At 39.6% G+C, this 22293-nt stretch overlaps 1 protein-coding gene across 1 annotated transcript in view; it reads left to right on the top strand.

Moving 5' to 3' along the window:
• Nucleotides 1–22293, top strand: part of Atp8b4 (ATPase phospholipid transporting 8B4 (putative)) — a 164246-nt gene that overhangs the window by 112980 nt on the left and 28973 nt on the right. The window contains exons 17-22 of the mRNA XM_035447044.1: nt 1587–1751; nt 2675–2786; nt 10857–10962; nt 15648–15795; nt 17730–17913; nt 18437–18660. Of these exons, the coding sequence (XP_035302935.1) occupies nt 1587–1751; nt 2675–2786; nt 10857–10962; nt 15648–15795; nt 17730–17913; nt 18437–18660 (939 nt within the window). The remainder of the gene's footprint in view (nt 1–1586; nt 1752–2674; nt 2787–10856; nt 10963–15647; nt 15796–17729; nt 17914–18436; nt 18661–22293) is intronic.

Raw genomic sequence — 22293 nt, forward strand, 5'->3', positions numbered from 1 at the left:
TTCAGTTAATGTTTCCTGTGGTCTTGCTGGGCTAAAGCACATCTTTGCACCACCCACCAGCTTTTCTTTTTACTCAGTAGGGTGAATCATGATTTAGCACATGTCTGATTACAATACTCTATCTTCACTATACAGAAAAATGATAGAGAAACATGCTTGGTGACCAGCAATGCCCAAAGGAGCAGAAATGGCTATTAAAATGCTTTGCTCGCAGTTTGGAAGCCCATAAAATGACCACTGGAGGCAGAAGTGACGTATGAGGTTTTCAACATTGCCCCCAAACTCAATCTACTTATGTTTCTAGCTAATGTGGCTGTGTGAGACACACCACAGCCACCAATCTCCGACCCTCCACGCCTGTTAGAAGGATAAATTACCAGAAGAATCGTAGGAGATTGTCAGTTTATTTGGCTTGTATGTCTGGGTCCATCATTGGATATGACAAGGCAGGAATTCAAGGCAAGAACCACAACAAGAAACCATTTATTTTTACATAGCCCAGAACTACCTGCCTGGGATGGTCCTGCCCACAGTGGACTAGGCCTTCCTGCATCAGTTAATCAAGACAACACCCCATAGACATATCCAAAAGCCAATCTGATCTGGGCAATTCCTCAGCTAAGTTTTTTCTTTTAGATGACTCTAGGTTGTGTCAGATGGACAATTAACATAAACTTAGGAAAAGTAACATAAACTTCCCAATATTTGATTAATCATTAGAATTAACTCCGTGAAATACAATTTCTAACAAATAATGAGTGTTTGAGCTGGTCTGAATTGATGATGATTTCTTCAAGACTTCAAAGAAGTTTTTTTTTTTTTTATTAAACATGAAAATGAAATGTAGTAAAGAAGAAAAACATTTCACAGAGGGTCTAGAATGAAAGAGACCCAAGACAGCCCTCAAAGTTTACATGTGTAGTATCTTTTTCCTTTCTCTTCCTGTTCCTCCAAAGGTTATTATCATAACCATAAGTAGCACAGCAGACTTCTCTTACTCAGCTATTTGGCATCTACTTATTCATCAGTTATTGCTTCTAGTTTCTGTTATGGAAATTTTCAAGTAGATACAAAAGTAGGACTCATTGAATTTTCATCAAGGATGCTTTATTGGGGCTTGGGTGAGGAAAACTGGTTGAGAGGCTGATACAGTCTATAGAGGGCTTCCTCTGTTTGCCTGGAGAGCTGTGGCTTCTCCAAGGGCTTCTCCTCATCACTGGGAGTTAGGGCTGTGACTTATGGACAGGAATGCTTCCTATAGGCAAAGGTTAGACACTGATGCAGTTATTTCCAACAGATCTTCCACACCCTTCCTTTCTTCCCAATTAGAACACTTCAATAGGCATTTTCAGGAGCTTTTAGGGGAAAGCTAGTGCCCCTGCTGGTCAAACAACATAGGCATGAACAAAAAAACACAACCATTCTTTCCTGTACCTGAGGAGATATGGAGTTAGAGTCAGAATGGCCACACAGTGCTCTTGGGACAAAATGGATGTGAGCGAACCTCTCCACATGTTGTGGGGACTTTTGCTGTATTTATTGTTGTCTACCTGTTCCTAAGATTACAATTACATCTTCTCTTACAGGAATTTGCAAGTGCAGGCCTTCGAACCTTGGCAATTGCTTATAGAGACCTTGATGACAAGTACTTTAAAATGTGGCAGGAGATGCTTGAAGATGCAAAAGCTGCCACCACTGAGAGGGATGAACGGATATCTGGGCTGTATGAAGAAATCGAAAGAGATTTGATGGTATAAGTTTGGAAGTGTGATGCTGTATGCTTAAGCCATTGGCTAAATCGTCTTTTAATAGCAGATGGCTCTCTTTCAATGGTGAATCTAGATTTATATGCTGACTTTGAGCTTACTATGTGTGGACCCAGTGAATCTAGTGGACTGGCTATTTGTCAGCCAATAACTTATGCAATGGAAATCCTCCCAAACTAAAGGAGAGTAGACATCTTATTTATCAACTCCAGTTATCATTGATGCAGCATATTCATTTCCTCTCTCTGCTTTGTGATCTGCATTTTTAGTGTAGAGACAAATGATGTGGAGAGCAGGGCTGTAGCTCTGAATTTCTCCAGGCCAGGAGACTCTGATGACTACCCAGAGTGGGGTCTGTTTTGGAAGTCACTCTTCTCAGAGACTCTGGTGACCAAGGAGCTTGGTAGCTGGGAATCGTAGGAAGCATGTCTCATCACTGGGGTGAAAACTGAAAAACTTTACTTTTTATTAGATCAACTGCTGACTTCTTAATTCATAGAGTAGCACAACCTTTTGTCTCCTCAGTTTCTTGACTATGAGGTGAGGGCTTCTTCTTTGGGCCTCTCCTTTGCTGCTGAAAGTGGAGAAGCAGCTAGGGACTTCTTAAATCATTAGAGGTGGAGTAGCCTCTGTCCATTTATGCCAGCATGTTCTCTCAACATCCCATCTCCCTCATGTAAATTCTACCTCCCTGGGTTTCTGTTATTAAGTAGGCTAGACTTGTATACTTCCTTTTGGGTTTCTACCAGATTGATCGATTTATATACATAATATGATGCTTACTCATACCCACATTTTATAAGTTGTCTTCATTTTCCGTTCCTTTCTTTAAACTCTGCCTGAAAGCTATGGATGTTACATGTGTTCTTTGTATGTACTAACATGTTATTCTTTACTCTCCAATGAAGCTACTAGGTGCCACTGCTGTAGAAGATAAGTTACAAGAAGGTGTTATTGAAACAATTACGACTCTATCACTAGCCAATATTAAGATCTGGATTCTAACAGGAGATAAACAAGGTAATTTGGAAATGGGTGACAATGCTGTTTGAAGAGGGAGAATTAATTCTTTGAAAAAAGTTGTTAATCAGCAACTTTAAGTACTTCAACATTTTGCTAGTTTTCTACATAGGAAAAAGTTGAAATGCAAAAAGAAAGTTTTTTTTTAAATATGAATTTATTATTTAAAACTAACAAAAATACCTTCCATAGTATATTCTCTGGTCAGCAGAGTTTCTGTACAGTTGCCACTCTTACAGAGAAATGGTCTTAACATGCTTTTCATATGAGCATTGTTCTGTTTGTACCAAAGGGAGACACTGGAGACCTTACATTGTCCTTTAGTTTCCTGATGCCAGGGAGATGTGGAAAATCTTCTAGAAGAACTCAGGGTGTTGAGTAATCTCCTGAGAGTCTAGGGACAACAGATGTTTCTCAGCTGTTTCTGGTCATGTTACTGTATCTTAGCATCTATTGCAGCTGTACCAATGCACCTGGCTGAATTCCAGGATTGTCTGTGCAAACTGAACTACTTTTAGGAATGAGCAGACACTAAGTGAGTGTTGTTCTGTTTTAAAATTTAATTTTATTTATTCTTTTGTTTTTACATCTCAATTGAAGTGTAATCCCTACAGCTGCTCTATCCACTCCTCTGCCACTGATTCTCTTTAGATACAGTGAGCCTCCCATGGATATCAGCCAGCCATGGTATATCTAGTTGCAGTGTCACTAGGCAACTCCTCTTCCATTAAGTCCGGATGAGGCAATCAGTTGGAGGAAAGGACCCCCAAAGCAGGCAATATAGTCAGAGTCAGCTCCTGATCTCACTGTTAGAGTCTCACACAATGACCAAGTTACTCATCTGTGACATGTATGCAGAGGGCCTAGATCAGCCCCATGAAGGCTCCCTGGTTATTGGTTCAGTGTCTGTGAGTCCCTATGAACCCAAGTTAGTTGGTTCTGTGGATTTTGTTGTGGTGCCCTTGACCATACTGGGTTCTGCAATCCTCCCCCACCTTCACAGGATTCTCCGAGCTCTGCCTAATGTTTGGCTGTAAGTCTCTGCATCTGTTTGCATCACTTGCTGGATGAAGCCTCTCTGATGACAGTTGGGATAGGCACCAATCTGTAACATAGCAGAGCATCATTAGGAACCCTTCATTGACTTTTTTGCCATTCATGTTTGATTCTATCCTAGGGCTCTGGGCTATCCTGCATCTGGGTCCTGGCCCTCAGGGGGTGAGCTCCCTCTCAGGGTATGGGTCTCCAGCTGGGCCAGTCATTATTTAGTCACTCCTGAAATTTTTGCATCACCTTTCCCCAGCACACTTTGTATGCAGGACAAATTGTAGGTCAAAGGGTTTGTGGCTGGGTTGGTGTCCCAATCCCTCCATTGGAAGTCTTGCCTAATTAGAGGAGATGGCTGGTTCAGGCTCCAGATCCACTATTGCTAGGAGTCTTAGCCAGGGTCACCCTCACAGATTCCTGGGAGATTCCATTGCACTAGGTTTCTAGCTCATCCCAGAGATGCCCACCACCCCCCTCCCCATTCCAGTTGTCTCTCCCGGTACTCTTTCCCTCCATCCTCCCTCAACCTAATCCCTCCTGTTACTACCCCTTTACCCCCTTACGTGCCCCTCCCCTTCCACTGGCAGTGTCCATTCTATTTCCCCATTCACAGTGATATTCATGTGTCCCCTGCCCTCTTGAAACCTCCTTGTAACCAAGTTTCTCTGGGTCTGTGGATTGTAGCTTGGTTCTCCGTTACTTTATGGCTAACATCCACTTATGAGTGAGTACATACCATGTTTATCTTTCTGGGTCTGGGTTACCTCACTCAGGATGATCTTTTCTTTTCTTTTCTTTTTTTTCTTTTTTTGGTTATTCAAGACAGGGTTTCTCTGTGTAGCTTTGGAGCCTATCCTGGCACTCACTCTGGAGACCAGGCTGGCCTCGAACTCACAGAGATCCGCCTGCCTCTGCCTCCCGAGTGCTGGGATTAAAGGCGTGTGCTACCAACGCCCAGCAGGATGATCTTTTCTAGTTCTATCCATTTTCCTGCAAATTTCCTGATGCCATTTGTTTTTAACAGATGAGTAGTACTCCATTGTGTAAGTTACCACATTTTCTTTATCCATAATTCAGCTGAGCGTCATCTAGGTTGTTTCCAGGTTCTGGCTGTCATGAATAATGCTTCTATGAACATAGTTGAGCAAATTTCCTTGTGGTGTAGTGGGGCGTCCTTTGGGTATATACTCAGAAGTGGTATAGCTTTGTCTTGAGGTAAATGGATTTATGATTTCTTAAGAAACCACCATATTGATTTTCAAAGTGGCTGTACAAGTTTGCACTCCTACCAGGTGTGGAGGAGTGTTCCCCTTGCTCCACATCCTCTCTAGCATGAGTTGTCACTTGTGTTTTTGATCTTAACCATTTTGACAGGTGTAAGATGGAATCTCGGTGTCATTTTGATTAGCATTTACCTGATGGCTAAGGATGTTGGACATTTCTTTAAATGATACAAGGCCATTAGAGATTCCTCTGTTGAGAATTCTCCATTTAGATCTGTACCTCGTTTTTTTTTTTTAGTTGGTTTATTTGGTTTGTCAATGTCTAGTTTCTTGAGTTCTTTATATATTTTGTATATTAGCCCTCTTCAAATGTGGGGTTGGTGAAGATCTTTTCCCATTCTGTGGGCTTCTGTTTTATCCTTTTGACAGTGTCCTTTGCCTTACAGAAGCTTGTCAGTTTCTTGAGGTTCCACTTGTTAATTGTCAATCTTGGTGCCTGTGCGATTGGTGTTCTGTTCAGGAAGCTGTGTCCTGTACCAATGTGTTCAGGGCTATTCACCACTTTTCCTTCAATCAGGTTCAGTGTATCTGGTTTTGTATTGAGGTCTTTGATCCACTTGGAATTGAGTTTTGTGCAGGGTGATAGATATGGATCTATTTCCATTCTTCTACATGCTGACATCCAGTTATACCAGCACCATTTGTTGAAGATGCTTTCTTTTTTCAGTTATATAATTTTTGGCTTCTTTTTCAAATATCAAGTGTCTATAAGTGTGTGGATTTATGTCTGGGTCTTCAATTCAATTCCATTGACCCACCTGTCTGCTTTTATGCCAATAAAATTTGATTTATTTTTTATTACTATTGCTTTATAGTAGAGCTTGAAATCAGGGATAGTGGTACCCCAGAAGTTCTTTTATTGTACAGATTGTTTTAGCAATCCTGGATGTTTTATTTTCCCATATGAAGTTGAGTATTGTTCTTCTAAGATCTGTAAGGAATTGTGATGGAATTTTGATGGGAATTGCATTAAATCTATAGATTGCTTTCAGTAAAATAGCCATTTTTTTTACTATGTTAATCCTACTGGATCCATGAGCATGGGAGATCTGATATCTTCTTCAAAGATATCAAAGATTGTTTTCTTTAAATACTTGAATTTCTTGTCATACAGGTCTTTCATTTGCTCGGTTAGAGTTACCCCAAGATATTTTATATTATTTGTGGCTATTGTCAAGGGTGTTGGTTCCTGGTTTCTTTCTAAGCCCATTTATCATTGTATATAGGAGGATTTTTTTGAGTTAATTTTGTGTTTAGATACTTCACTGAAGGTATTTATCAGCTGTAGGAATTCCATGGTAGAATTTTTGGGGCTGCTTATATATATCATATTATCTGTCAATAGTGATACTTTGACTACTTTCTTTCCAATTTGTATTCCCTTTATTTCCTTCTGTTGTTGTATTGTTCTAGCTAAAACTTCAAGTATGAAGTATTATATTGAATAGGTATGGAGAGCGTGGGCAGCTTCATCTTGTCCCTGATTTTAGTTGAATTGCTTTAAGTTTCTCTCCATTTAATTTGATAGTGGCTATCAGTTTGCTATATATTGCCTTTGTTAGCTTTAGGTATGTCCCTTTTGTTTCTGATCACTCCAAGACTTTTAACCTGAAATGGTGTTGGATTTTGTCAAAGGCTTTTTCAGCATCTAGTGAGATATTCATGTGTTTTTCTTTCAGTTTGTTTATATGGTAGATTACATTGACAGATTTTCGTATGTTGAAACATTTCTGTATCTCTGGGATGAAGCCTACTTTATCATGGTGGATGATCTTGGTGTGTTCTTAGATTTGGTTTGCAAGTATTTTATTGAGTATTTTTGCATCTATATTCATGAGGGAAATTGGTCTGTTACCTTCTTTTTTTATTGAATCTTTATGTAGTTTGGGTATCAGGGTGACTGTGGCCTCATAAAAAGAATTTGATAATGTTCCTTCTGTTTCTATTTTGTGGAATAATTTGAGGAGTATTAGCTCTTCTTTGAAGTTCTGGTAGAATTCTGCCCTAAAGCCATTCAGCCCTGGGCTTTTTTTGCTTGGGAGACTTTTTAATGATTTCTTCTGTTTCCTTGGGGTTTACAGGTCTATTTAAATTACTTACCTGATTGTGATTTAATTTTGGTAAGTACTATCTTTTGAGGAAATTGTCAATTTCTTTTAGATTTTCCAATTTTGTGGAGTACGGGTTTTTGAAGTATGACCTAATGATTCTTTGGATTTCCTCAGTGTCTGTTGTTACATCTCCCTTTTCATTTCTGATTTTGTTAAATTTCATGCTTCTAAGGTTTTTGAATAAGGGTGTATCTATCTTGTTGATTTTCTCAAAGTACCAACTCTTTGTTTCATTGATTCTTTGTATTGTTCTCTTTGTTTCTGTTTTATTGATTTCAGCACGGAGTTTGATTACTTCCTGTCATCTACCTCTCTTGGGTGTGTCTGCTTCTTTTTGTTCAATAGCTTTCAGATGTGCTATTAGGTCTCTAGTATGAGAATTCTCTAATTTCTTCATGCATTTTTTCCTTTAAAGAGTATGAAATGTCCTCCAACTCTTTGAGTAATTTTGATTTGAAGTCTATTTTGTAAGATATTAGGATAGCTACACCAGCCTGGTTGTTATGTCCATTTGATTTAAAAATCTTTTTCTAATCCTTTAATTTGGGGTAATGTCTATCTTTGATGTTGGGGTATGTTTTTTGTATGCAACAGAAAGGTGGATCCCTGTTTTGGTATCTATTCTGTTAGCCTGCGTCTTATTGGTGAATCCTTTCATATTGAGAGTTAATGATCAGTGATTGTTAATTCCTGTTGTTTTGTTGTTCTTGTTGCTGTTGGTTGCATGTGCCTGATTCGAGTGTGTTTTTTTTCTTTGGATTTTGCTGGTATGAGATTATCTATTGCCTATGTTTTTGTGTTTGTAGTTAACTTCCTTGGGTTGGAGTTTTCCTTCTAATACATTCTGTAGGGCTGGATTTGTGGATTCATATTGTTTAAATCTGGCTTTGACATGAAATATCTTGTTTTCTTCATCTATGGTGATTGAAAGTTTTGGTGAGTATAGTAGCCTGGGCTGACATCCATGGTCTCTTAGAGTCTGAAAGACATCTTTCCAGACCCTTCTGGCTTTTAGAGTCTCTATTGAGAAGTCCAGTGTAATTCTAATATGTCTGCCTTTATATGTTACTGGCCTTTTCCCCTTGCAGATTTTAATATTATTTCTTTGTTTTGTATGTTTAGTGTTTTGATTATCATGTGGTGAGGAGACCTTCTTTTCTGATCCAGTCTATTTGGTGCTCTGTAAGCTTCTTGAACCTTTAAAGGCATGTGCTTCTTTAGGTTAGGGAAATTTTCTTCTATGATTTTGTTAAATATTTTTTTTTGTGCTGGGTTTCTTCTTCTTCTATTCCTATTATTCTTAGGTTTGTTCTTTTCATGGTGTACCAGATTTCCTGGATGTTTTGTGTTAGGTGTTTTTAGATTTAACATTTTCTTTGACTAATGAATCAATTTCTTCTATTGTATCTTTAATGCCTAAGATTCTTTCTTCCATCTCTTGTATTCTGCTGGTTATGCTTACATCTGTAGTTCCTGTTCCCTTACCCAGATTTTCCATTTCCTGAATTCCTCCAGTTTGTGTTTTCTTTATCACTTCTATTTTGATTTTCATGTCATGAATAGTTTTCTTCACCTGTTTTCTTTTTCTTGGAATTCTCTGAGGGATCTGATGATCTCTCATTTTTTTTTGTTGTTGTTGTCTTTTCCTCAGTTTCTTTAAGGGAATTTTTTATTTCCTTTCTAGGGACCTCTATCATCTTCATAAAGTTTTGTAAGGTAATTTTCTAAGGCTTTGACTGCACTGGAATATTCAGGTCTTACCGTTGTAGGCTAGCTGGGCTCTGGTAGTGTCATATTACCCTGGCTGTTGTTGCTTGTATTTTCACACTGTCATTTAGTCATCTGGGTTTGGGATGATTATTTCTAGTCCTTAGTTTCTGAGTTTGTCTTTGTTTGATGGATGTTTTGTTGCTTGGTTTCTGTTTCCTCTTTGGTTTTCTAGTCTTTGTGACCTGGATTTTTGGTGGCTGGTGTGATCAATCTCTGGTCTAGTTGGGAGTCTCTGTCTAAGTTGGGTGTTGGCCTTGTGGTGGTCGCTTGCCTTTTGGGGCAGCAAGGGGACTCTGTTCTTTGGATGGTGTGACCTGCACCTGAGCAGCTGGAGTCTAAGCAAGCTGGTACAGCTTGTGCCTGTTCTGACTGGTATGGTCTGTCCCTGAGTGGCAGAAGTCCACTGGGTTTGTGCCCTGGGGCCAGCAGTTGTAATATGGGCCAGAGGTCCCAGGGCTTAGAATCCAAGGAGTGGGTTTTCTGACAGGTGGGTCACTCACCAGTTTTGACTGTTGGGGTTGAAGTTGAGGGCAGTGCCCAGCAGAGGGGATGGCAAGCATTTGGGATGACCTGGGCAGGGGAAAGGACAAAATTGAGTGTTATTTTCTTAAAAAAGAAAAATAGCTTAATAAGTTTTTAATCTGTTGCTAATAATGAAATATTAAAATTTTGTGCTTGATCATTAGGAAACAGAAAATATTCAGCAAACTAGCATGTACCTATTTTCAAGGCTATATCTATTTTGTTAGGTACCTTATTCAGCTTTTAGGGGCTTTTAGATAAGATAAATCATTTCTTTATATAACTGCATATATACAGGTAAATTCCTATTATCTACCTGTCTGTCTGTCTCTTTGCTACTGATTCAGCCTAAGGTCTCATACATGCTGGGCAACACTCTTCCACTCAGCTGCATAGCCCATCCTTTCCTTTTTGAGACAGGATCTCACTAGATTGTTCAGGCTGGCCTTTGCCTCCCATATAGCTAGGATTACAGACCTGTGCCAACTGGTCTATCACTCTGTTTTTCTACCTAAATTATTGATTACAAAATTAAACAGTAGAAAGCTGAAGCCTGAGGTACTCATTGGATCCTTATTCTATGAGACTTAGTGCAGCTGATGTGTCTCTATGGGTCAGCTATTCAATTATTACAGGCACATATGGATTTATCATTATTCATCTGATTTCTTTGCTTTATATAAAAAATATACTGAGATTTCATTATTTGTTTTTTTGCTTTTTGTCTTTTTGTTTTTGCTTTAGGTCAAGACCAACAATTTTGTAGAACTAGCCAGTGTTTCATGATTCTGTACTTTTAGAATAAAATGATTATGAAATTAGAACAGAGATTTCTGTCTACTCCTCCAGGTCTCTGGCACAGCAGTTCTGGGTGGCTTGTGTAATGATTATTAAATTCCATTTTTTTTCATCTAGTGGGAAAAGTATAAAAATTTTCATGCATTTGCCTTCCATTATAAACCTATCACATTACTATTAGATGTTAGCCAATTTAGTATTTTGGCCCTCAAATAAAGTTATTTGCAGTTTCTGATAAAATGTTTTGTTTTGTCTTCATTGTACCTCAGAATCTTAGGATATCTAAATGAGTATTGATTTGGGACTCTAAAGGTGGTTTTGAAATGCTATGGATTTATAGATGTTCCTGATCCTTCAAGGGCTTAGTGAGGGGTGACTGGTTCTGGGTCTCAGGTGTTCGGCCTCTCTCCCAGTCAGTTGTGTTGTATAAAGCTTTGTGTCTTTGCTAACCTCAATGGGTCTGATAGGCTCTGGGGAATACAGCCACAGCTTCAAAACTTCCTGGAAAATGTAACAGAGGTGATCTTTCTCCGTACCAGAAACTGCCATCAATATTGGTTATGCCTGCAATGTGCTGACTGACGCCATGGACGCCGTGTTTGTGGTAACGGGGAACACGGCTGTGGAAGTGCGAGACGAGCTCCGGTATGTGTTGAAAGACAGGGAGAATTTAAATGTGGGAAGGAGAGGGGCTCCCGGGCATTTGGGAAGGCAGGAGTATGTGTCCAGAAGTCCCCAGTGATTTTTTTTCATGTAGGTGTTCCTGCAACTTCCTTAAGTCTCATTCGTGCTAGTCACAAAAGCCAGGATAAAGGTGACATTGGCAACGAATCATTCATTGTCACTGGGACTCCAATATTTCTTAAGTGTTTTAAAAAAAGAATCTCAAGTCATGTATGTTGTTCTTTAAAACTGGTTGTTGGCAAAAACCTGGAAGATATTAAGTGATGATGAATAGCAATGTCACTGAAGGTGCATTTTAAAAAAACACCAGTTCCCTGGCTTCCCTCCATCTTTGCGTCAGGTTTCTGGGGTATGGAGTATTGGAATTAGTATTTAGGATACTGCAGTTTGTGATAAGGTAGCTTTGGAAAACACAGTAGGAGATGTTGTATGGTCAGAAGAGTGAACACTCATCTGGGGCTGCTGAGCACTACATATGAGAAGTTAACACTTTGCTGTTTGTACAGCTGCCACCCAGAGCTAGGAAGTACAAGGGTGCTGGCTGGCACTGGACATGCGATCACATAGATATTAGTTTTGGAGAACTAATACTTCTTGACATTATCTGTTCACTATATTTATTTTCTGTCACTTCATTTGGAAAAAAATTAAAAACCTGCATAATGGAATACAAAATAGTCAATAAAAATGATTTTGCTTTTATTGGCTTTGCAAGATGGGTGAACATATCTAAGTGAAATTTGAGATTATAAAATATACATAGAATGATAGAGTTTGAAAACACACATACACACACACACTACTACACATCTAACTACCTATCAAGCCCTGGAAAATATATGCTAGAGTTCTAAGCAATAGCATCAGGCGACGAGCTTATTTTCTTCTTTTTGGTTATGTTATCAGAAGTTGTATTTATGCAAAGCTTTACAATTGATAAAAACTAAAAACATGTTTATTTTTTAATTTGAAGAAAAATATTCAAAGGAAAATATTTACAGGTAGGTGTAGCATCTCACAACCCATGAGACTATGTTGCTCAGCTAGGCATTTGCTTTCTGTGGAAACTGAGGGGAAAGAGTTACCTAAGGAGAGCTATTGTGTGGAGACCCCCACTATATTCCTATAGCTTTGGGATAAAATATTAAAATCATAAGTTTGTGCCATTTCATGTTATTATGTTATGTTTTTAAATTCAATAAAGTTCATGCAAAAAAAAATATGTCAAAAGATCAGGACCAGAGGGATAGTAGTCACTGCAGGGAGATTACCTAAAGGCTTGTAGTTAAACCTGTTAAACGTGTTTAGATTTTGTCAACACGGATGTATAATTTTTAAGCTACACAGCATGTATACAGCTTGTTTAGTGTCATCAGTACCATTTTGGACACTTGGAATCCCCATCGATATTGCTTCCATTGACATTTTATTGTTGGCAGTGTCCCTGCAGATCTCCAGTTAAGCCCTGCCAGTGTTTCTGAGGTTATTTCATGTTAACGGTGCATGCATCTTCTGCTCTGAAGAAAACAGAGAATGCCTCGTTGTTGGGTCAGACAAGAAAACTCATTCAGTGTTTCATTTCTGTAGCACTGCTCACATGCATTGTCAAAGGAAACATTCATTAAACTGTGACTCTACTGCCTCTGAGTAACCCACTGATGCACCGGGACTCCATACTCCCCCGTTAACCAGTAGAAATTTGAATCATTAGTACTTTTTGCAAATGCAAATGGATCCTGGAGCAGGTAGGTAGGATTAGTTGTGTGATGTAGGCTGATTATAAGATATTAGGCAGTCAGGAGTCCTTTCATGGAGCAGAATGTAACACTGGCCATAACAGCATTTAGACCAAACAAGAGGCATCTTGTTTTGACTTCCCAGGTTCTAGTCTCCCAGGTAAAGTGTTTTAGTAGATCAAGTTTCTTCTCATAAATTGTAAAATTCTAGAACACTACATTTTGAGTTCTGGCACATTCTGCTACAGTTGTCTAGGGTTTCAAAAGTGTTGCCCGTTTTCAGCGGTTCATGGCCTTGTCTAGGCCAATTCCCAATTTTTGATAATGGATCACTGTCTTCAAAGATCTTTGGGGCAGTGAGGGATGGTAATCCTGAAGCTTGCACTAAAAACTTCATTCTTTCTCCCTCCCTCCACTGTTGGTAGGGTAGGGTCTTGCTGTCTCTAATTGCCCTCTGTCATTGTATCGTATTCCATCCTAGAGATAGCCTGTGGCTGCCTATAAGAGTAAAGCCATTTATTGTGGTAACCAACAGCTAGGAATTTGAAGTCCTGGGTTTTCCATGGACTAATCAAGTGGCCAAAAGTGAGCTAGCTAGTCTGTCAGAGGCAGATCCAAGTGCCCAGGAAATAAGCAAGCACAAAACACTGGCCTTTGAATCAAAGTCCAAATTCTTTTCCTTTAAGCACAATGTCATAATTTAAACCTATTTCCTAACAGATATTTTTAATTCTTGCACCTAGAGTGGCAGAAAAGGACTCACAATATGGCCTGTTTCTTCCCCCTTTCTTCTTTGTAGGTTAAATGCATGCCTGAGTACAGGCCTCACACTGCTACACTGTGCCTCCAATGGTATGGGCTGTGAATGCTATAGTCAACTCAACTCCTAATGTGTCTCTGCATTCCAACAGTGTACTAAACTGGCCCTCATTACAAAGCCTAGGAGGCACAGACATTCTTTTGTTTTAGTGTCTGTTTGTACCCTGAGGTTAAACAGTATGGGTGATGCCTACACAATGTACAGATTATCTTTGTTGAAAGCTATCACGGGCAGCTTCCCATCCTCTTAATGAATTGCTTCAGCTTGTATTTGGAGAACTGAGCTCCAGGAAGTAAAAGAAATGACAGCCATGAATACCCCGACCCAGGTCTGACAGTGAGAACATCCAGTCTGGCAGGGAGTGAAGGCCTGGGAGGAGAGAGCATTAGGAATTTTAGTGGAGCATAAAAGTTGTCCCCTTTTCGGCCCAGAAAAGGGCTTATGTGACATGTTAGGAAGACATTGTTGGGTAAAACTCCTAAGTAAATAGAATTTCAGCCAGTATGTTCATGAACTTCACCCTCCTTTGGAATGTTTTTATTCTCCAAGGGGGAACAGGTTGAGTCATTGACACAGCAAATGGGAACTTCACAAAACAGGAAATCCTGGAGATGATTTTTTTTTCATAAACACCTTCTCAAAACCCAGTTTATGGTATCTGCAGCACCGTCATAGAAATGCTCAGGCCCAATTTCATTTTTCCCCATACATCACATGGTACTGTCAATTTTCATGGCTATGGTGATCGCTCCTTGGGTTGCTAATCTACTGTGGAAACACAAACCTTGTGCTTGCCACCGTCATCCTTCATACCTGTTCTGTCTCCTTCCCCACCGTGCATTTCCCACACAGCCCTCCAATTTTACACAGGACTTTTAAGTGAAGGTGCGATTTTGGTCCTGGACAGCAGAAGGCAATGTTGAGCCAGGAAACCAAGGTGGCTTGAGGGCTTCTGGGTTTCTTTTGTAGTTTGTATGTAAATTCTTAGTGATGCATGTTTAAATAACTCAAAAGCTTGAAGGCAAAATGTTTGTTTTAATATGGTCATTCTCTCCTATCAGAGGAACTTCAGTATAAACCTATTTTAATAAATGTTTTCCACACTGGGTGGGGCTTTAGGGAGACAGTTCATTTTGCCATAAGTCAAAACATCTACTAATTTATCCCTTCCTGTTTTATTTTGACATTCATCTATACATGAAGTTGTACATTCAATGCAGTGGCTGGCTTGGGCACCCTTGTGCAGGGGACATCTGCTGGTATTCCTATGATGGAAGCCCCTGTGGTTATGCCAATAGAACTGTTATTTATAACCACGTCACCCACAGGTCTTCTGGGAGGGATTTCTCTTCCTTTAGAGACATCATCACATTTTTGAAAAGAACAGTAAAATTACACTTCGAAGGATACTATGTCATCAAATAAGTTTTCTCTTAAATGGGAGACAAGAGTGAGATGTGTGCAGGACTCCTGTGTCTCTATTGCTGATTAGGTCTAGAGCATTGCAAGGAATTTCCATTGCAAATGGAAATCCTCATGCTTTGGTGTTTGTAGTTTCTTGTAACATTGTATGTCGAATTGATGATCATGCACACTCCACACACACACACACACACACACACACACACACACACACACACATATACAGGGCAGGGGAGGAGAGAGGAAAGTTGAGAAAAGGAGAGGGGAGGGAGGGAGGGAGGGGGAACACTCTGTGATGACAAGGTGTCACTCATTGTCTTTAGCAAATTTAAAATCATTGCATGCCAGACAGTAGTTCTCCAGCCTTTATACACCAAAGCTACCAAGATCCCTTTGTTAAAACCAGCTTTCAGGTAGTTTAAAATGTTTGAGATGATTCTGTTTTCATCATTCTTAGCTGTCTATTTCCTGTGTGTCACCCCCCACACCACAGTTTCTTGACATATACTGCTGTTTGTCCATCTGCTTGCTTGGTAGACCTAATTTTTGGGCCTTAGTCTGTCTGAGTAGTGATGGAGTGAATTAACTTCTAGGCAGTCTTTTTGTGCGGTTACATAGATTAGCTCTGTGTACTGTGTTATGCCTTTTTAATTTTCCTATTCTTTAAGGAAAGCAAAGGAAATTTTGTTTGGACAAAACACGAGTTTTTCCAGTGGACATGTAGTTTATGAAAGCAAGCAGCAGTTGGAGTTGGACTTGGGTGCAGACGAAGCTGTAACAGGAGAATATGCCTTAGTCATAAACGGCCACAGTTTGGTGAGTTTGCCTGAGGCTCTTGTCCTTTCTTTTCCTTTACCCCAATAATTACCTCTTTTGTGCTGTCATAATGAGAACCCCTTTTGTGTTTTTCAAACAAATGACACTACAAGAAATAGGGCGTGCACAGGATATCCTGTTTACAAAAGGGAATACTTCTAGGGTGCATTTCATGCATTGTTTGAATGATCACACTGGATGTGAGGAACTGGAGAAAACAATTCACAGGGAATCCATGAATTTTGCCTAAACAGTCACTTAGGAGAATTGTTTAAGTGCTTTTGTAAGGAGGGATGTCACAGCTCAGTGTCACTTAATTGAAATAATTCAACTGGATGGAAGGGTTTCAGTTACTGCGCTTGCTAATGTTTGTGATTTGCGAGTCATAACCTGACCTTCATAGAATTACCACGCCAAATTATTGCCATTAAGACACCTCTGGTGGTTTTTCTAAATAGCAACATTCTACAGCAAAGCCAAACAATTTGATTTGATTAGGAAATCTGGTTCTTGTCATAATGGAATAAACTTGCATTGTACTTTTTACGCAGTTCAGGTTCCAAGCCCAGAATGAAACTCAAATGGCTCCTCTGAGTCTCTAATTAGAATACAAAAGCCCCGACTTCAGTCTAGCGAAATTATCATTTCTATGTACAAAGAACTTAATCTCACATCTTTCTTTGGCTTTGATGCTCATTTTTCACTTTGGAGTTTGGAAAATGAACGTTTGTTCTTGAAGACAGTTTCTCAGTGGACAAAAGAAGCTGGGTATGAATCTATTAGACCCTCCCTTGTGACCATCTGCCTGTTAGCTCCCAGTGCTCTAAGCTCTATCCAGCTGGATCCCAGACACAGCGATGTGTTGCCTTCCACACCATGGAAAGTTACAGAGCTCAGCTGCAGGCCAAGCTCAGTCGAAAGTTGGTCCAGATGACATGAACTTTTCCCTTGCACAGATGAACACCAACTGAAAGTCATGTCTGTCTGCCGAGTCTGGAGCTGAATGGCCCAGCCAGCGCAGTTGGACAGGATCCCTAATGGGTTATGCTTTGACTGTCCTTTGGGCTTGAGGAAGCCAGCTTGTGGGGGTGGGCTCTCAAGTGGTAATCACCTGCACGGTCTTTCTCTCTGTTGAAACAAAGAGCTAAGATAGATGCTCTTCAGGAGCCCTGTTTGATAAGGACTCACTCAGGGTTTCTCAAATATCTTTTACTTAAAACTAGATTCCTGTTTCCTTTGACCGGGTCTACTATAAAGTGCAAACTGAGCTGTTCCTAGGATGGAAGTTGCTCAGCTAGTTGGAGAGAATTGAGCTCTCTTTCTCAGTAGTTTCTCAGAGTACAGAAAAGCTTTTGGTATGTGGAGCAAGGATATTAAGGGTTGGGGAACCTCGGCTGACGCACAGGTTGCCTGTCACCCTATTGTTTAGGCTTCTGATTTCAACCACAGCACTTTTTTAGGGCCAGCCTCCCATCATGTCCTTTTCATCTTGCCTGCACATGGGCGTTCACAAACCGTAACAGTACAAAAATATATAAAGGAGGCTGGAAGCCTCAAATGTAGAAATCACCATGGTGATTTACAGTTCACATGAAACTATTGAGATGTGGGTGGGCTCTATCTGTTGCTTGTGCTGATTTTAGTGGTTCCCAGAATTTTCCCAACACCTGTTATAGCTGTAGCTCTGTTAAGATAGCATGGTAACAGTCAAAGAGGCACACTGAGGGCATGTCTCTTAATTTTATGTTAAATTTCCTTGGAATTTACTGATGGCTCAATATTCATGCCTTTATTTTTGTTATTGCTTTTGTGACTCTGAATTAACCAGACAATGAAATGGCTCTGAAATTAAGCCAGTTAAGAACCAAGGCATTTGCCTTGACAATTGTCATACATTCTGATGCTGTTCATTTCTGTTTGTTTTGATAATACAGGCCCATGCTCTAGAGAGTGATGTCGAGAATGATCTTTTGGAACTCGCCTGTATGTGTAAGACTGTGGTTTGCTGCAGAGTCACCCCACTCCAGAAAGCCCAAGTAGTAGAGCTGGTCAAAAAGCACAGAAATGCTGTAACCTTGGCCATCGGCGATGGGGCCAATGATGTCAGCATGATAAAAAGTAAGAGGGTATTTTCTCAATGAGGCACACTCCATTCATGGAGTCCCATTTAAGCATGTAGTAATATGTCATAGAAATTATGCATTAATTTAACTTTACCGTGGTTCTTCCATAAATGATACTTTCTGGGCCCAACGCTTCTAAAATTATTAGCATCCCTGCGATACTTTTCTTCAGTTAAATCACTTGTGTATTTCTTGCTTTCTATTGTTTGAGGATGAGGGAAACACCAGCCAGGGCAGGTGAAAGTAGCCAGGGCTGCATTCCTAGCAGCTGGGTTGATCCATCTTAGTTATTTTACTAGTGTAAAATGCAAATTTCCCAACTTTTCCTAGTCCAGTTTTCTCTTATGTAAAACTAGGATCGATACTTAACTATGTGGCTAATTCATGATAGATGTGGAAAACTATAATAATTATTGTAGCTATACAGTTGCAATAAATGACTGACATAAAAGAGGAATAAGTTCCTTAAAAGTACTACACTTTTCTTTGGCAATGAAAGTTCCTCTTTTCCCTCCTAGGTGCTCACATTGGCATTGGCATCAGTGGCCAGGAAGGACTGCAAGCAGTCTTAGCCAGTGACTATGCTTTGGCTCAGTTTAGATATCTCCAACGGCTGCTTCTTGTTCATGGAAGGTGGTCCTATTACAGAATGTGCAAGTTTTTATGCTATTTCTTCTACAAGAACTTTGCCTTCACCCTTGTGCATTTCTGGTTTGCCTTCTTCTGTGGTTTCTCAGCACAGGTGAGTAAAAAGCACCTTGAGTCTCCTCCCACAAATGATACCCACTTTTCTTCATGCTATTTAACTAATAACGAAAAGACACTTCTATATGCCTGGCCTAGGAGAGTATATTCATTAGATGATTAAATGCTGATAAGCTTTGAATCCAACTCACATAAAAGTATATTCATAACTGGAACTTTTCTTATTTATAGAATAACTAATTACTACTTATCACATATCTTTTAGCCTTTATTGCAATGTTTTGGTATGATAACAGTTAAACTCAGTGAAGAGAATTTAGAATATATGCTTAACCTTTAGAAATTTCACACATGCCTGTAATATGTTTGATCATACTACACCCCCTTCACCCCAACTCCTTCTAGATACATTTCAACTCCATCTCCCCCAATTTTATGTCTTAAAAAAACTACAACTTGCCAAGTCCAACTTGTGCTGCCCATAAACTCATGGGCATGGGGCCATTCACTGGCACATGGTTAACTTACCAGGGGCAGTCTTATTAAAGAGAACTGAGTTTTCCTGCACTATCAGCCATCTGTGATTAAAAGCTCCTCAGCCAGGTTGGTGGATCATGAACACCTCTCCCATGCATGCTGGAATGGCGACTGGCATGATCTTTGCAGGTCTTGTGCAGGCAACCATAGTCACTGTGTGCTCATGAGTGTAGAGGGGATTGCTCTTTCATCTCACTGGCATCTTCCTCCCTCTGGCTCTTCCAATCTTTCTGCTCCTTCTTCCCCAGTGATCCCTTGGGGAGATGGGTGTAATATAGATGCCTCATTCATGGCCCCATACTCCACAGACACTGTGCACTCTGATCAGTTGTGAGTTTGTGTTTAAGCATCAGCCACTGCACAAAGAAACTTCTTTGGTGTGATCTAAAGTCTGTACTAATTGATGGGCATAGAGCTGTAGATCTAGAGGGCAATGGGATATTTGACATCGAGAAGAAGCAGTTGATGCTCTGACATCAGAGCTGTTTTGATATCATCCTACCAGCTAAAGTTCATTTACAGGTGATGTTGATATCGTGTAAGTAGTTAGCAAATTCATACACAGTATTCTATTTTATATCTACATGCAGACGACGGTTAAGCTTTAAAAAGAATTTATTTTAAAGTTCTTGGCTATTTCACTATGGATATGATGTATTTTATTCATTGATATGTTGCATTACTCTTCCTCACCCCTCCTCTTGCTTTCCTTGACACCTTTCTTCTCAATAAGGTGTTCTCCTACTTTCATGGAGAACGGATGAGTATATTAAGTGAGGTGATCCAAACTCAGAAAGACAAATGCTTTTAAATTTTTGTATATTTTTAATTAATGTACAAAGTGGTAGATATTCCTTATGCTTTTTTCATACATCCTGAATTGTGACGATGCCCAGCCTGCTTTCCTTGCTGTCCTTGTCCTGTCCCTCCATTCTTGCATGACTCATCCTCTCCCAGGACTCCCCCCTGACTCTTGCATCTCACACACGTGCTCTCCTATCCTATCCTCCCGACTGTGGCCCTATGCACATGGACCCCAGTGCTATAAGGGAGTAGCTATCTTGTGTCTTATTCTCAAGGTATATTTATTTTCAAGAAAGTTTTTTTTTAATTCATATTAGAAATTCCAGTGACTAACGGTTTGTGGTTCAGGTTTTCTGGAGAAATATTTTTGTCCCTCCTTTTAGCTATTGTGTTTCCTTGAAGTTTCTTTCTGTATGGAAACGAGTTCTCCTTTACGTTCCTGCTGAACCTTTGGTTTGTTGCTGTCCTAGCTTCCATGGAGATGCTTGATTCTCTTTTGGTCTAATGTTGGCCTTTATGATGGTGTATCTTAAAGTCAAGGTTGTTCAGGGACCATGGATATTGATATTATTACTTCAGCACATATCCATGGTACCTATTTCTCCTCTTACTCCATGCATAGTGTCATAAAGCAGATGTCATCACAGAACCTTCCTTGGGATGTTCTGGAATAGATATCTCTAGAGTAACATTTTCAAAACCTGATATTGTACTGCTATTAAGCCTAGGTCTGGTGATTTGATAGAAAGTGTGCAGAGCAAAATATGATGCTGAGAATGCTGTTTCCGTGGAAACCATTTGTTTGTTCCTTTCTTCATTAACACTAGTTCAAAGAATAGCCCCATTTTATACAGTAACATTGTGATTTACATTTCAACACTGCAAAGCTTTTCCCCATGCTTTTCACTGTGTTCTTTAGATTATAAAAATATTTGTACCTAAACATATCTTGACTCTATGACTGTGATTATGGCCTTTTGTATTTTTCTTATTGAAACATAATTTGTTTTCAGAGACTGCTCTGCTCTGATTTATGCTCTTAAAGAATTTTATTTTTCTTTATAATATTTGGAACTATTGTTTTATTATAAATTATTTAACTATTCTGATTCTATGGACATTTAGATGTTATCATTTTCCTCTTCTAGTTCAAGTCACCCAATATCACAAACTGCTAGTGGATGCTTGCTTGCCATGTTGGGAAGAAAAGATAAAATAATGAATATGATATTAGAACTTTTCTCATTTGGAAATAGATATCCTACTAAGTCTAAATAGGAAGATTATAAGTGAAGATAATACAGGATCTCAGGGAAGAGGAAAAGTATGAGAAGCTGTGATCACTCCAGGGCTTTTTTAGCGTGCAAGGGAGGACATGGCTTTTCAGATTCAAGTGGAAATCTGAGTGCCTAATAGTCTGGCCACTTCAGGGATGCCTGGTCTGGTTCATGCAGAGGTGTGGAACTGCCACATAAGACTAAGAAATTCCTCCTGTCATATGCATTGCAAGTGGCCTGCCACTGAATTCTCCTAATTGTTTTCAAATCTTTGAGAAAATTTAGTACAGTGTTTTTAGAATTTCTATATTAAATTTGTGATAATCTTTTTATACTTATGTATTTTTTATTCTTGTTTTTGATTTATTTTTTGAGAATGTAATACATGAGTACTGAATTTGCATTATTTCCATCGCTTACTCTCTACGAAACAACTTCTATGTCCCTCCAACTTCCTCTCAGATTCATGGTTTCTTATTTGTTTATTTATTGTTACACACACACACACACACACACACACACACACACACACACACACACACACACAGTGTTGCTCCTATGTGTATTGATAATAGCTGACCACTTGGGATTGAACAGCCTATCAGTGTCTCATCCCTGGCAAAGATTGATTTTCCATCTCCCTGAAGCCATTAATTGCTTGCAGCTTTTCATCCTAGGATGTGACCTTGTGAGATTTCCCTTGTCCATGTTGACATGTCAGCTGGTGTTGTCATTGTGCTGGTCTCATTGTGTTGAGACTTCATATTGTTGAGATTTTGTGGGTGTAGCTCCTTGTCATGTATACAAGACAGTGTGTCCCATGGGAGATGTCCTTACATCTTACAATTTTTCCACCCCCTCTTCTCTATGTTTCCTGAGCCTTAGGTGCAGTGGTTTTGCTGCAGATATATCAATTGTGGTTGGGAACCACATGATCAGTTGCTATCTGCATATAAACTAGCTGTGGGTTTCTGTAATGGTCTCCACTGCTGCAAAAATAAAATTCTTTGGTGAGGGGTGAAAGCTACACTTATCTGGGTATAAGGCTATAT

The sequence above is a fragment of the Cricetulus griseus genome, chromosome 6 (genome assembly GCF_003668045.3).
Source record: "Cricetulus griseus strain 17A/GY chromosome 6, alternate assembly CriGri-PICRH-1.0, whole genome shotgun sequence".
NCBI lineage: Eukaryota > Metazoa > Chordata > Mammalia > Rodentia > Cricetidae > Cricetulus > Cricetulus griseus.